General features: G+C 43.7%; 1 protein-coding gene across 1 annotated transcript in view; it reads left to right on the top strand.

The window, feature by feature from the left end:
- The first annotated feature begins 7843 nt into the window (after positions 1–7843).
- Positions 7844–15808, top strand: part of LOC137542126 (heparan sulfate glucosamine 3-O-sulfotransferase 3B1-like) — a 40841-nt gene continuing 32876 nt past the window's right edge. Inside the window, exon 1 of the mRNA XM_068263806.1 lies at positions 7844–8588. Within this exon, the coding sequence (XP_068119907.1) occupies positions 7972–8588 (617 nt within the window). The 5' untranslated portion in view covers positions 7844–7971. The remainder of the gene's footprint in view (positions 8589–15808) is intronic.

Genomic DNA, 15808 nt, shown 5'->3' with positions numbered 1-15808 from the left:
TGCATCTATCAATCCTGCACAGGCACAAGCAGAAAGCAACATTTTGGGGATTCTTTTTTTCCGTTTGATAAAAATGAAACTGTTTTGATCTTATTTAACAAATAATGAACAGAAAATAGTAAGTAGTTACCTTACTATTGCACAGCCAATCAGAATTTGGGCAGCATTGTGTGCACAATCATTGCACAGACATGGTGTTTGGCTCCCAGATGACCCCGGTGTTCTGATCTACGAAGAGGGAAGGGGGGAGGTCCGAGCAGTGATATGCTGTGCAACAAACATTTTCTGAATGTCAGTAATGTAACAGTCAGGTGGGGTGAGGGAACTATCATTCCAAAAATCTAAAAGAAGAAGTAACCATATAGGAGGTCTAAAAAAAAGGTTAAAATATCATTTTCTGCATATATACCCGGCAGGTACATGAGAAAAAACTCAAACTGTTCAAGTGATCAATGATGACCGAAAATGCCAATATTCTTTTTGCATTCATTTTGACAAAAATAATGTTGAATTTGATTTTTAAGCAAAAATGTTATCAAAGTTTAGTTTTTTTTGCAGTAAAAATAGTTTTTTTTTCATGTTTTCGCGGTAAAAATATAGTTTTTCCCCGTTTTTACAGTAAAATGACACGTTTTTGCACAAACGCAAAAATACTAGCGATTTTTGCAAAAATTTTCTAGGAATCGAAAATAACATTTTCGATGTGAAAATGACTTTGGCTAGAATTAGCGAGCAGCACTGCCCAATGTAAATGCTTGTTATCACTGCCTGGCCAGCCTGGATTTTACATACTGGAATATTCCTTAGAGAATGAATGACCTGTGTGACATGGTGTCCATTCCCGCTACTTCAGCGCCGTGCGGATTATTCCCCCAGACCGCAGAGTCGCGTCACGCCGTACATCTGCCGCATCTCTCCTACGACTTCCCGAGAATCGGATTTAAAGTGAACCTCCGGACTAAAAATCTACTCAGCAGAACTGAAAAGACCTGGTGTTTCTTTAACAGTTTCACAGCATCAGAACTTTGTTTTTCTTACCAAAGCATCATTTTTAGCTGCATTTTTATCTAAGCTCCACCCACCAAAGAAAAAAAGCCCGGGCTTTTTTTCCCTGATGCTTTGCCGAGCATGATGGGATTTCCTATGTTGTTGTTCACGTTGCCTAGCAACTGGGGGAGGTGCTCAGGACACAGGACAGTTGGAACTGTGACTCATGCTCCCTGTCACCTCCTTTGAAACAAAAAGATGGCTGCCAACGTGAACTCAAACATTTGCCTGTTCTTTTAAAACAGAGTGGGTAAGAGATGATATTATCTATTTATTTTAATTAACATAACTAATGCAACTTAATGACAGTATGTTTGTTTAGGCTGGAGTTCCTCTTTAAGCTGGAAGAATTTTATCAGTCGGGACATAAAAAAAGCAATGATTACAGCTGAGTAATCTAATTATAGTGCGTCTGAGACTGATGGAACAGCGCGCCGCACGCCGGCCCTGCCGTGCACTGTTTACACTTCAATATTATGAATATTCAGCCAACTCCAGCGCTCGTAGGAAAAACATCACAATTTATCCGCGCACCCCGAGCGGCCGGGCCGACGCGTCTCACGCCACATCGCTGGCCTGACCTCGGCCGCGCACCGCTTAGGAAAACAGGGGCTTTGTGGTTGTTTTACATGTATTTTTTTCCTGCGCTCTACAAAGCAGTGTCGGGTTTAAAAATACCATAAACCGTGTGAGAGTTTATGGAAGTGAAATAGAAGAGGAAGCCGCTTCCTGCGCTGAAACAGAAGAACGCTCCTTGTGTTCTCATAACCGCAAACAGAAACATTGCTAGGTACCGCATAAACACCTCCACCGTTCACACACATTCTCCAGACGTTCCCAGCTCATTGCTTTCCATCTTATAGAAAATATACTTCTGGGAAAATGAGGAGAAAAAAGTTCCAGGCTTTACAGTATGTATAGAAAGCCAGCGGTATAGAAATACTCGCGTATTACGCAAAGTCTAGCGTTAAACGAATAGGTATACAGTGTAGATGTATACATAGATTACTGTATATGTATGTTTTTCTTTTCATACACATACGGGAAATACACGGCCCACAGGAATAACGGGATTGGCCAACATCCTATTCAGTTTTCTCCAAAAAGAGATTTCATTTTCAAACATTACCAATAAAATAAGTTTACAGCCCGATGCACACTTGCGATGAAGTGGCAAACGGAACGGTGAAAATGGATCTGATTACCGGTCGATCAGATCGGTTTGCCTTCCGCTGCTTCCATTCCCCATATACACACCTCTATACATCCTCCTGACCCTGTATATTACACATACACACACCACTATACATCCGCCTGACACTATATATTACAAATACACACCTCTCTACATCCTCCTGATCCTATATATTACACATACACACCACTATACATCCGCCTGACCCTATATATTACATATACACACCGCTATTCATAGTTTGGATGCCTTCAGCGTGAATCTACAATGTTCATAGTCATGAAATTAAAGAAAACTCTTTGAATGAGAAGGTGTGTCCAAACTTTTGGTCTGTACTGTACACACCTCTTTACATCCGCCTGACCCTATATATTACAAATACACACCTCTCTACACCCGCCTGACCCTATATATTACATATACACACCACTATACATCCGCCTGACACTATATATTACATATACACACCTCCATACATCCGCCTGATACTATATATTACATATACACACCACTATACATCCGCCTAACACTATATATTACATATACATACCTCTATACATCCGCCTGACCCTATATATTAGATATACACACCCCACTATACATCCCCCTGACACTATATATTACATATACACACACCTCTACACATCCTCCTGTCCCTATATATTACATATACACACCTCTCTACATCCGCCTGTCCCTGTATATTACATATACACACCTCTCTACATCCGCCTGTCCCTGTATATTACATATACACACCTCTGTACATCTGCCTCTCCCTGTATATTACATATGTAATATACAGGGACAGGTGGATGTACAGAGGTGTGTATATGTAATATATAGTGTCCTATATATATGTACATCCCTCCTGACCCTATATATTACATATACACACATACACTCTACACATCCTCCTGACACTACATATTACATATATAAACCTCTATACATCCACCTGACCCATTTATTACATATACACAGTTGTATACATCCACCTGACCCTATATAATACATATACACACACCTCTATATATCCGTCTGACACTATATATTTCATATACACACCTCTGCACATCCGCCTGACACTATATATTACATATACATACCTCTATATATCCTCCTGACACTATATATTACATATACACACATCTGTACATCCCTCCTGACACTATATATTACATATACACACCACTCTGCATCTGCCTGACCCTATATATTACATATACACACATACACTCTATACATCCTCCTGACACTACATATTACATATATAAACCTCTATACATCCTCCTTGATACATCCACCTGACTCATTCATTACATATACACAGTTCTATACATCCACCTGACCCTATATAATACATATACACACACATTATACCCTATATATTTAGTGTATGTATTTTGGTGGGAGTGGCGCGGCCATACTCCAGACATTCCTCACCCCCGTGGCCCTCAGATCCATGCCCCATACACACAGCATATTGCCCTTGTCACACGTGAATAGACATGTTAGATAAATAATTGCCCATTTCTGGGGACATCCGTCTTGGGAGGCGGCAGCTGCTCTCGCCCAGCGAGTGGCATAAAAGGCTCTCCAGAAAGAAAAGAGCAGGAAAACAAGAGCAGGGGATAAAGGCAGAGAGGGCCCTTCGCCTATTGATTCCCAGAACTCACTTAGAGTGAGAGCGGCCGGCAGTAAATTATTAAATGGACTGATTTATCCCGTGCACTTAAAGCTGCGTTTGCATACAAATACGCTGCATTTACCAAACAATCCATTGTGTCTGCGCCGCTCTCCTCATTCCAATTATTGTACTCATTATTGGATTTCCCGGCCCCCAAATTTATTACCCAGATTAAAATCTCAACATTAAATGATTTCACTTTTTTCCCAGTGCGGGGAAAGTCATATTGATCCCGCTGAGCGGAATGCGGCGAGAACAATGGCGAAGCGATGGCAATAATCGTGGCACAAGACGCAGCGTTTCCATTAGGAATCCCATCCCAGGGAGGTAATAAGGCTATGAATACACAATACGTTTTATGGCTGCAAATAAATGAGTTATTGATGAATCAGCTCTCTTCCTCCATCCTTCTTCACATCATTCAGTGCTGCAAGCCAGGACTGATAGCTGCAATACCTGCAACATGCATAGGGCGGCCCTGCAACATGCATACGGCGGCCCTGCAACATGTACAGAGCGGCCCTGCAACATGCATACGGCGGCCCTGCAACATGCATACGGCGGCCCTGCAACATGCATACGGCGGCCCTGCAACATGCATACGGCGGCCCTGCAACATGCATACGGTGGACCTGCAACATGTACAGAGCGGCCCTGCAACATGCATACGGCGGCCCTGCAACATGCATACGGCGGCCCTGCAACATGCATACGGCGGCCCTGCAACATGTACAGAGCGGCCCTGCAACATGCATACGGCGGCCCTGCAACATGCATAGGACGGCCCTGCAACATGCATACGGCGGCCCTGCAACATGCATACGGCGGCCCTGCAACATGCATACGGCGGCCCTGCAACATGCATACGGCGGCCCTGCAACATGCATACGGCGGCCCTGCAACATGCATACGGCGGCCCTGCAACATGTACAGAGCGGCCCTGCAACATGCATACGGCGGCCCTGCAACATGCATAGGACAGCCCTGCAACATGCATAGGACAGCCCTGCAACATGCATACGGCGGCCCTGCAACATGCATACGGCGGCCCTGCAACATGCATACGGCGGCCCTGCAACATGCATACGGCGGCCCTGCAACATGCATACGGCGGCCCTGCAACATGCATACGGCGGCCCTGCAACATGCATAGGGCGGCCCTGCAACATGCATAGGGCGGCCCTGCAACATGCATAGGGCGGCCCTGCAACATGCATAGGGCGGCCCTGCAACATGCATAGGGCGGCCCTGCAACATGCATAGGGCGGCCCTGCAACATGTATAGACCGACCCTGCAACATGTATAGACCGGCCCTGCAACATGTATAGACCGGCCCTGCAACATGTATAGACCGGCCCTGCAACATGTATAGACCGGCCCTGCAACATGTATAGACCGACCCTGCAACATGTATAGACCGGCCCTGCAACATGTATAGACCGGCCCTGCAACATGTATAGACCGGCCCTGCAACATGTATAGACCGGCCCTGCAACATGTATAGACCGGCCCTGCAACATGCACAGACCCCGGCCCTGCAACATGCATAGACCGGCCCTGCAACATGCATAGACCGGCCCTGCAACATGCATAGACCGGCCCTGCAACATGCATAGACCGGCCCTGCAACATGCATAGACCGGCCCTGCAACATGCACAGACCGGCCCTGCAGCATGCACAGACCGGCCCTGCAGCATGCACAGAGCGGCCCTGCAACATGTACAGAGCGGCCCTGCAACATGTACAGAGCGGCCCTGCAACATGTATAGACCGGCCCTGCAACATGTATAGACCGGCCCTGCAACATGTATAGACCGGCCCTGCAACATGTATAGACCGGCCCTGCAGCATGTACAGAGCGGCCCTGCAACATGTACAGAGCGGCCCTGCAACATGCATAAATCAACCCTGCAACATAGCCCTGTAACATGTGTACAGCCATCCTGCACCATGTATAGACCAACCCTACAATATGTATAGACCAGACCTGCAACATGTATAAACTTACCAGAAATAAGAGGAAGTTGGGGACCACTATATTCCCTTTCCCAAATATAGTGCCAGATGTGAGGCGATCATGCTGATTTTCTGACTTTAGCAGACCTGGAGAAAGCATGCAGCTTGTACAATCAAGATTGTATGATTAGTGGGCATCTTAAAGTGTGCCTTAAACTGAAAATCAATAAAAGCGTTCATACTTGCCTGGGGCTTCCTTTAGGCTGTGGACTCCCTCAGGACGCTCCTGGCTGGCCTGGTCTCCTCCGGTCACCACAGTCAGTATATAGTGTGTATGTACGGCTTGGCCACGCCTGCCCCCATTGCAGAGCGCTCCCAGACATAGCAGCACTATGGGGGTGCTCACAGCTAAGCCACGCCTGCGCACTACATGCCGACTGCAGAGACTGGCCCAGCCACTGGAGCATCCTGGGGTAAGTATAAATGCTTTTATTTTGTCTCTGGTACACATTAAAGGGAAGGTCCGAGCTAAAAAAAAACAAACAACCAAAAAAAAAAATAAGATCTACTTATCTGGGGCTTCCTCCAGCCCCTGGCAGCCTATCTGTCCCTTGCCTGAGCTCTGCTCCCAGCCGGTGGCCCGGGGTCCCCTTCGGTGCAGATGCTGACCTCGCCAGGCATCTTCTGTCGCTGGGAGCTTTCTGTGCAGAAGCGGATGTTTTCTTTAACCGTCCTGGCGGTAACCCCCGACCTACACTCGGTGTAGCCGCCGCAAAGGATTTCTCTGCCCTGGGAGGTTTTTTTTTTTTTTTTTAATAAAAAGTGTTTTATCCATTGTAGCTAGCAGTTCGCTACCTTTGCCCCCCAAGGCACCCCTGATCATTATACCGATCACCCCTGATCATTATACGTACCCCCCAGGGATCCCGCGATGGCGCAGCCTCTCCAATCAGCTCCAGGCTTTGCTATGGGGAGGATCGGGATTGCGCCTGACGTCATACGTCATGTCTGATCGCCGCCATAGCGACAACTGAAGCACATTGGGGAAACTGCGGCTCTCACGGCTATGTAAAGTATAGCAGCGGCGGCGATCGGGGGGGGGGGGGGGGGGGGGGGGGGGGTGCGCCTGGGGGACTTGGGGAACAATGGTGGCTAACCTAGTGCTAGCTACAACGGATACAACAAATTCAATTCAAAAAATCCCTCCCGCGCACGCAGCCTCAGAAACTGTGTACCGCCAGGAGGGTTAGGGCCCATTCACAATTGTGCGTTTTCAGAGCGATTTCAGCTTTGAAAACCGTGTGTACAATGAAAGTGTATGGAAGTGTTCTCATCTAAGCGTTTAGCGATTTGCTGAAACGCAAGCGCGTTGCATGCAGCGTTTTCTGAGCGATTCTGGAGCGATTAGCGATTCAATAAAAGTATTTGAACTGAACTAGAAATCACAAAACGCTAATCGCTGGAAAAATGCTCTGTATACAGTGAAAAATCGCTAGGAAAAAACGCCAGAAAAACGCTCAGCGTTTTGCGTTAGCGATTTCTAGTGTGAATGGGCCCTCAGGGTGCCAGCTAATGATACAATCTTGACAGTACAATCTTACCACTTCTGATATGAGGGACTAACTTGAGTATCCATTCAAAGTGTATTCACAGTTTACCCTTCTACTACATGGATTTGGTAAGATTTTACCATTAGCAGCCCTGTATGAGAAAGCAATGCTTCTATGACATCTCTCTGCAGCCAGACTTGCAGCTACTGAGCCAGACTCGCAGCCTCCACTCTCTATATAGGAACAGCAGCCCCATCACCTTCCAGGCTGCTCTGCCGATTGGCTGCCCTTTATCAACAAATGGCTAATTAGCATAGGGAGTGGGCGTGCCTGTCCCGGGCTGTCCCCGCCCCCTGGCCATGGATGGGAGTGCAGCAGGCACAGACGGGCAGTGTGAAGAGGGAGCTGCAGCTGGAAGGAGGGCAGAGCTGGAAGGGGCCATGCTGGATGTATGGGGCAGCCGGGAGGCTGGAGCTGTGCAGGGAATAGGTCCCTTGGCTGGAGGAGCTGCAGGATGCTGAGGATGCCCCTATGGATGCCAGCCCGGTGTCCCCCCTGAGCAGGAGGCTCGTCCTGCCCCTCTGCACCATGCTCTTCCTCTGCCTCTATATGCTGTACTCCTGCACCGGCGGCTCCTGCGCCTCCCTATCCCAGGAGCCCGGAGCGCTGTCTCAGCTGCTGCTGCGCCCTCAGACCCGGGGGGGACCCCAATTACAGGAGCTGCACCCCCAGACCCGGGGGGGACCCCAATTACAGGATCTGCACCCCCAGGCCCGGGGGGGACCCCAATTACAGGACCACCACCCCCCACTGCAGGAGCTGCACCCCCAGACCAGAGGGGGACCCCAACTGCAGGAGCTGCACCCTCCACTGCAGGAGCTGCACCCCCAGACCCGGGGGGGACCCCCACTGCAGGAGCTGCACCCCCAGAACCGGGGGGGACCCCCACCAGAGGAGCCCGGGGGGATCAGCACCTTCTACAACGGCTCCGGTAGCAAGAAGCTGCCCCAGGCCATCATCATCGGGGTGAAGAAAGGGGGGACCCGGGCGCTGCTGGAGTTCCTGCGGGTGCACCCCGACATCAGGGCGGTGGGAGCTGAACCCCACTTCTTCGATCGCAACTACGACAAGGGACTGGACTGGTACAGGTGAGCCATACATTATTCTTCTTCCTATAGAGTCCTGTGTGCTGCGCTTCTGTACTATATACTGTGCAATGCCAGGAATAGCACACTGACCCTCTGTCTGGAGTATTTGTGGAGGTAGAATGTGATGTACAGCGATCCCTGTTATATGGAATATTATATTTATATATATATATATATATATATATATATATATATATATATATATATATATATATATACTGTATGGCATGGAGAATAATCACTTCTATAGATTGTAATGTTACTGAGATCTCCTCTATACTGTACTCTATAATGTGATGTATAGTGATCCTTGTTGTATGGAATAATCTATAGATCTATATTGTATGGGATGGAGGATAAGAACTTCTATAGTCTAATGTAATGTTAGAGATCTCCTCTCTATACTGTACTCTATAATGTGATGTATAGTGATCCTTGTATGGAATAATCTATATATCTATATTGTATGGGATGGAGAATAAGCACTTCTATAAAGTCTAATGTAATGTTAGAGATCTCCTCTCTATACTGTACTCTATAATGTGATATAGGGGTGTACAGCAGTCACTTGATGCATTATTTGGGGTTTAGCACAACCTCCTTCCTCTAGAATAATCTGCATGTGTGTAGCATAGGAAGGTACAGCCAGATATTTCCGCCTATAGAATAAGTGAGATCTATAGGGATATTAGGATCACAGCAGCTCCAGGCAGAGAGATCACTGCCACGCTATCTATACTCCTGCCTATGGAACATTCTGTATTCTGGAAAGGTCTGATGGGATAGATGTGCTGCACTCTTGTCTGTAGAATATTCTGTATGTTGTGCAATGAATGGAAGGTGCAGAATGCACAGCTACTGAGTACACTCATGTCTATAGAATGTCCTGTATTATGTATAATGCATGGAGGATACTGGGATCCTGGTCATTTGCAGTCCTATAGAATGTTATTGTATTAAATGTGTAGTGTCAGTATTACACCTGGCTCTGTACAGCTCCCTGCACACCCCTTACGTGCATTTCTATAGAATAAGCTGTATACATGTGCAGCTCATTCAGCCATACGCCTCTGTATGCCACAGCGTACCTTAAATATCTGCCCTCTCCTCTCAACTGGCTTTCATGGCCAGCTGATTGATGGGGGAGGGGGGGGGGTATATATATATATATATATATATATATATATATATATATATATATATATATATATATATATATATATATATATATATATATATATATATATATAAAAATTTTCTTCGCTCCATACATCCTGCTATACAGTCTTCTTCCTCTCCATCCCTTGCCGGCTCTCCTGTGTATATATACTGCTCAGTGCTTACATCATGTCTCTAGCAAACTGTCCTTTCACTGGTGACACTTCTGTATACTATATTCTATATACCTCTCTTATATCTCTATATACTCCTAGCGACTCTCCCCTCTTAGATCTATATGTGCTGCACCTCTGTGTATAATATCTGGGGCTATCTGTACTCCTGTCACCAGTACACAAGGCTCCAAGATAGCCACATATCCCCGTGCCTGCTGCCAGCAACTCCAAGGTTGTGCTGCCCATAATATATGTACGAGTGTAATACCAGGCAATACTCCAGCCTGCTTACTACAGTACTTCTACAGTACTCCCAGCAGCCAGGTACTCCTAAGAGCCAGCTTCCTACAGTACTCCCAGCAGCCAGCTTCCTACAGTACTCCCAGCAACCAGCTTCCTACAGTACTCCCAGCTGCCAGCTACTCCTAAAAGCCAGCTTCCTGTAGTACTCCCAGCAGCCAGCTTCCTACAGTACTCCCAGCAGCCAGGTACTCCTAAGAGTCAGCTTCCTACAGTACTCCCACCAGCCAGCTTCCTACAGTACTCCCAGCAACCAGCTTCCTACAGTACTCCCAGCAGCCAGGTACTCCTAAGAGCCAGCTTCCTACAGTACTCCAAACAGACAGCTTCCTACAGTACTCCCACCAGCCAGCTTCCTACAGTACTCCAAACAGACAGCTTCCTACAGTACTCCCAGCAGCTAGTTATTCCTAGAGCCAGCTTCGTACAGTACTCCAACAGACAGCTTCCTACAGTACTCCCAGCAGCCAGGTATTCCTAGAGCCAGCTTCGTACAGTACTCCAACAGACAGCTTCCTACAGTATTTCCAGCAGCCAGGTATTCCTAGAGCCAGCTTCATACAGTACTCCAACAGACAGCTTCCTACAATATTCCTAACATCTAGTGCCTAACACTACTATAGACAGCTTCCTTCTGTCCTCCCAGCAGCTAGCTTCCTACAGCCTCCAGACTTGGTTTTCGGAGAGAGTTGTACTCAGAAAGGTCCCAGTGTTTGCCATCAAACATCTACACAGTGTAATCCCAATCCCCCTGGGGGTCACACTCTTATATTATCCATTCATACTGTCTCTGTACAGCTGTAAAATTAATATTTAACGAGCAGAAAAACATGCAGAGGATTGCTCTATGCTCAGACACCATGCTGGGCTCATAGTGCACCAGGGTCCTCTCGGACAGCATGATGGGTAGGTTTTAATATTGTTCAGCAGTTAAAAGTGTCCTTGGATTTAAAATAACATAATAATAAAAAAAAGAAACCAATAAAGCATTCTAGACCCTGTGCACAAAGCTGTATAATAGAACACAAAGCTGTATAATGGGAGCACAAAGCTGTATAATGGAGTATTTCTGGCCAATGTGAGTAATATTTGGGTATTTTGGCCATTCCCAGTTGGTGAGCTTCCCTCTTTGTGGTTCAGATGATTTTCCACGTTGTGGAAATGGATGGTATTAACATCTCATGGTTCAATAAACGTATGGAGAAATCATTCCAGCGTCTCCGCTGATTGATCTGTAAACGTCCAGGATTTATGGACCAGCCTCGTTGAGTTATAATAATTTCTGTTTGCTGACTGATACTGACCTATTCACGACTGGCTTGGAATCCTCCCCTAGTTATCTAGAAGCACTATGGCCATTGGAAGCGACTTGTCAATCTCTAGGCAGGTTGTGTTGTAGCGCAAGAAAGATTCAGATGGTCTTGCCCTAGCAACAGTGCTAGCTGGTGTACAGATAGAGCCACGTAGGGTACAATGTGAGTCATGCAGAGCTCTGCTCTGATCTATAGGTCAGAACAGACATTCACCACTCTTATTTGGATGGCAGGTGATCTAGTTTAATACACTTCTACCCTCACAGCCCACGTCTTCCTGTTCCTTGACATGTTCCTCTGGGACTCTTGACTTAAGCCAAGCTTTAGCAGCTACAAGCGTTTCTCTTGAGAAGATAAGGGTGCTGGCAGCAGGGGTGGGGTGGGGGGAGGAGGAGAACTCCACTGGCTTTTTTCCTTTATCAGTTAGCTCTATACGGATTCATAATTTATCAGCAGAGCCTTGTAACACACACACAGAAGGGTCACCCACTCCCCCTTCAAGATGTGGCCCAATTGTCATTGATCCAGGCCCTTAGATGTGCTATAAAAGGGTACAGCTTGTAAAAAGATTGGAGCGATGATCTCAGCTTGATGGCTCCAAAACATTCCCCCATTATCCTCCAGACAGGCCAATGTAACTGCATTAAAAGATAATGCTGAATTAAAAAAAAAAATTAAAACACAGAGAGCCAGGCATGGCTTTGATGCTAATCTGCAGTTGGGCCAGAGGGGGTTGTGGTCTGATTCCATGAGGGAATTCTGGTGCAGGCTGAAATTAGGCAACAATAAACTATTGATCCTTTTCTCTTCTCTTGTTGCCCAAACCACTTTTGTGCGGCCCCTTTCTGTCCTTTCATCAAAATGCATTTTGCCCATACATTATAGATGCGGGGGTCCCTGACTGATCTGTGAACTCCCACTTACTGCACAAGGACAGCCATTGTAGGAACAAGCTGATCAGATAAATCGCAGCCTGACATTTTTACAGGGATGAATGGAGCAGTAATCATCACAATACAAAAACAAAAAACCAAAACTGTACCTGGGCACTACTATTGCAGGAGATCCCTCTCTGACTATACCAGGTGTTAAACTCTTTTATTGTCTTTATGCCCTTGAACTAAAGTATCTAATTGCCTGCTGTGAAAATAATCTTTGCTTTACAATTTTTCTTTTCATTATTAAGTCTACCAAGCCAAGTGAGTTTTATGTTTTTATTTTTGGGATAACTGCATAAAACACAGTTTACCTAGAGGAATCACACACAAAGGCTGCTATATTCTAAAGATTGGGTTGCAGTGAACCCTACAGGGAGACGGGGGCATTACAGCCTTCAAATACTTGGAGGACATCAGCTCACTTATTGCCCTGGGAAAAATAGGATCTCCAAGAGACAGAGTAATTTCCTCCTAATTTTAAAAGTGGCTTAAAGTGACATTAGTCATAGAAGTGTACCGCCAGGTCATCAAAAGCAAATTGCGCTGACTGCATGTGAAATATTAGGAAAAGAATAATATAGAAAAAAAAAAGTTAGGAACAAAGTTTGTGTGTCATCCAGATCACTATTTTAATTTGCTAATTGTAGAACACATAAGGGCTAAAGCCATTAAAATATATATCTGTCTCCAGGGAAACTCCATATCTAATTTTTGAAACAAAAAAATAAATAAAAATAAAACTTGTAGAATTGTTGGCTACCTATAGAGCTCAGGAAATATTAACGGTTTTATTTTTTAAAGTTTTGCACTGACCTAAAAAATATAAAATAAAAAAAAAAAAAACTACATACATTTACATTTTGTCTAACTATTTTGTGTGATTAAGTTATGCAACCAAGTTTTAAAACAGAACTATCTAGACATAGTAAGTTTATTTTAATAAATAATAAATTTCAAAGCTGAATTTTAAAATTAAAAAATAAATGAAAAACAGGACTTGTGAGATATATTATAATAAAAAAGAATAATAATAAAAATAAAAAATTATATATATATATATAATATTATAATATATGTCTCCTTTCCTTTGATTATACTAATGTATTTTCCCATCTTTGAGTCATGTTTGATGTTTTAGTTTTTTTCCCCCTTTTTAAACAGTGGGTCTTTTGACAAGGAACATGTCATTTTTCCCACCATATAATGAGCTCCAGCAATGTAGAAGCTTCCTAATACTCTCATAACATCCTCTTTTGAACTCTTATCCCCGACAGAGATCAGATTGATAAATGCGTGAAGCATCATCTGGGACGCTGAACGGGAACTGCATAAATATTTATTTACGCTTTTATTTGTGCAGTAAAAGAATGGCGTTTCAGTAACCATTTTTCAGCCGACTCTCTCTCCTCTTTAATCTGCCTTCAAAAGAAATGGAACGAGGGAGAAAAAAAAAAGGCGACTTGTTACGACAGGGATGTGAACATTACCACACACAAAAAATGCCTTGGGAAGATTCTGTGTCATAATAATGTTTTTGTTCTGCCCTTTGCTCTCAAAACTTTTGTTCTCATTCATTTAAAAGTTTTTCACCCACTCCTTTTCTATGGGAAAAGGCAGCTAAGGGCTTCTGCTTTTCTATATAGATTTTATACAAAGCATACATCCACAAATAATTTATTTTTAACATATATATATATATATATATATATATATATATATATATATATATATATATATATATATATATATATATATATATATATATATATATATATATATATATATATATATATATAAAACTCTTCAAGCCACTTTTTTTTTTTTCCTCTACCTAAAAATTTAGTGCCTCTGTGGTGTTGTAAAACTTAATCCATCTGGAAAAGCAGCAGTGGTCTTGACTTCAGTAAACTCAGGTTATTGCATGGGGTCTGCACAGTGCTGACAAGAGGCATAATGAAAAGATGATAAAGGCATTATATTGTTCTGGCAAGAATTCTCGCTGGTAGGGAAAAAAAGGCAGCTAATGATAGCATTGAGTAGATTTCTTTAGGAATTGCCTACTTGTTCTTATTTTAAAGGTGAAACAAAGTTTAAAAAAATTAGCCCAAAGTGTGGCTTGCATGCGTTAGTGTAAAGTGTTTTGGTAGTGTATCAGGTAGAGTTTGCTGTCATTTTTGCAACCACCATGCTACAGGTCCTGTAGAATAACATTTGCGTATTACTGCTTGGGAAAATAGTTGACAGTTGATTTATAAGCGTTATGCTACAGGGGCAGAAAGCTGTGTGAAAACAGAGGCAAATTTCCTACATTTTACAACATTGATCCAAAGTTTTTGGAAATAATCTATTATAATCTAAGACATGTAATTAAAAAATATACACCATGAATTCTAGAGTGTGTCTGTATGACGTCTTGGGCTGTTTAGGTTTCTCACAAGGCAATAATTTTGGATTACAAAAAAAATTGTATATTATGGGCCATATCTAGGAGATAATTTTTCATCTTCGATTTTAAATACCTTTTTAGCACTTTCAATGGAAAAAAGTACCAAAAAGTTGGTGAAAAAAGTAGTCAGAATTATTTTGAGTATTTGTTTTCTTGCTGGTGGTTTAAAAGTCATTTTATTTACAAGTTGTGAAACTATCACCTATGAGAAAAAGTGAATTCCATGTGGCCCAATGGGATATTGGGTTGACTATGGAATTCCTCCATTGTAGAACATGGTAATAAAAGTTACCTTTGCGTATACTAGAAATTGCCATATTGATATATTCCTGGTTTCAACATGCTTCCAACTTGTAGACTGATTTTCCAAATGGGACAAAAATGAAAAATATGGAAATGATAGTATAAATTATTGTGAAGAATACCTTTACCTTGATGAGTTTGTGGAATTCAGCAATGTATTTTTTTTTATTTTAAGCACAAATGTGTTAATTTTAGGATCTCAAAATATTCACACGATTGAAATGGACGAAACTCGGATATATAGCATGTCTTTTTCTTGCCAGACCAAATGATGGCTTCCAGCAAACATAAAAAAACAAGGTTTTGTGTTAATATGCTCATTAATGAAGGCAGCACGCCCATTAAGATTGACATTCTCAGAATTCATACAAGTCAAACAAAACAATTGCAGCTTCTGCAGAGCTGCTGTGGATCAGCAGAGAGAAGCCACGTGGTACTGATTTTTCCATGCATGAGAATGAGCCTATAAAGCCAGTAGCTACTACTCCGTTATCAGTCAGAATCCATCTAGTTTCAGACCTGCAGAGATTTGCAGGAAAATATGAATTTCAACTTCATCTTCGTTAATTAGTAAGATAATTTTTAT

Source organism: Hyperolius riggenbachi, chromosome 12 (genome assembly GCF_040937935.1).
Source record: "Hyperolius riggenbachi isolate aHypRig1 chromosome 12, aHypRig1.pri, whole genome shotgun sequence".
In the NCBI taxonomy this organism is placed as follows: domain Eukaryota; kingdom Metazoa; phylum Chordata; class Amphibia; order Anura; family Hyperoliidae; genus Hyperolius; species Hyperolius riggenbachi.
Note: the sequence above shows the minus strand (reverse complement) of the source record. Positions and strands in the feature narration are given on the sequence as shown.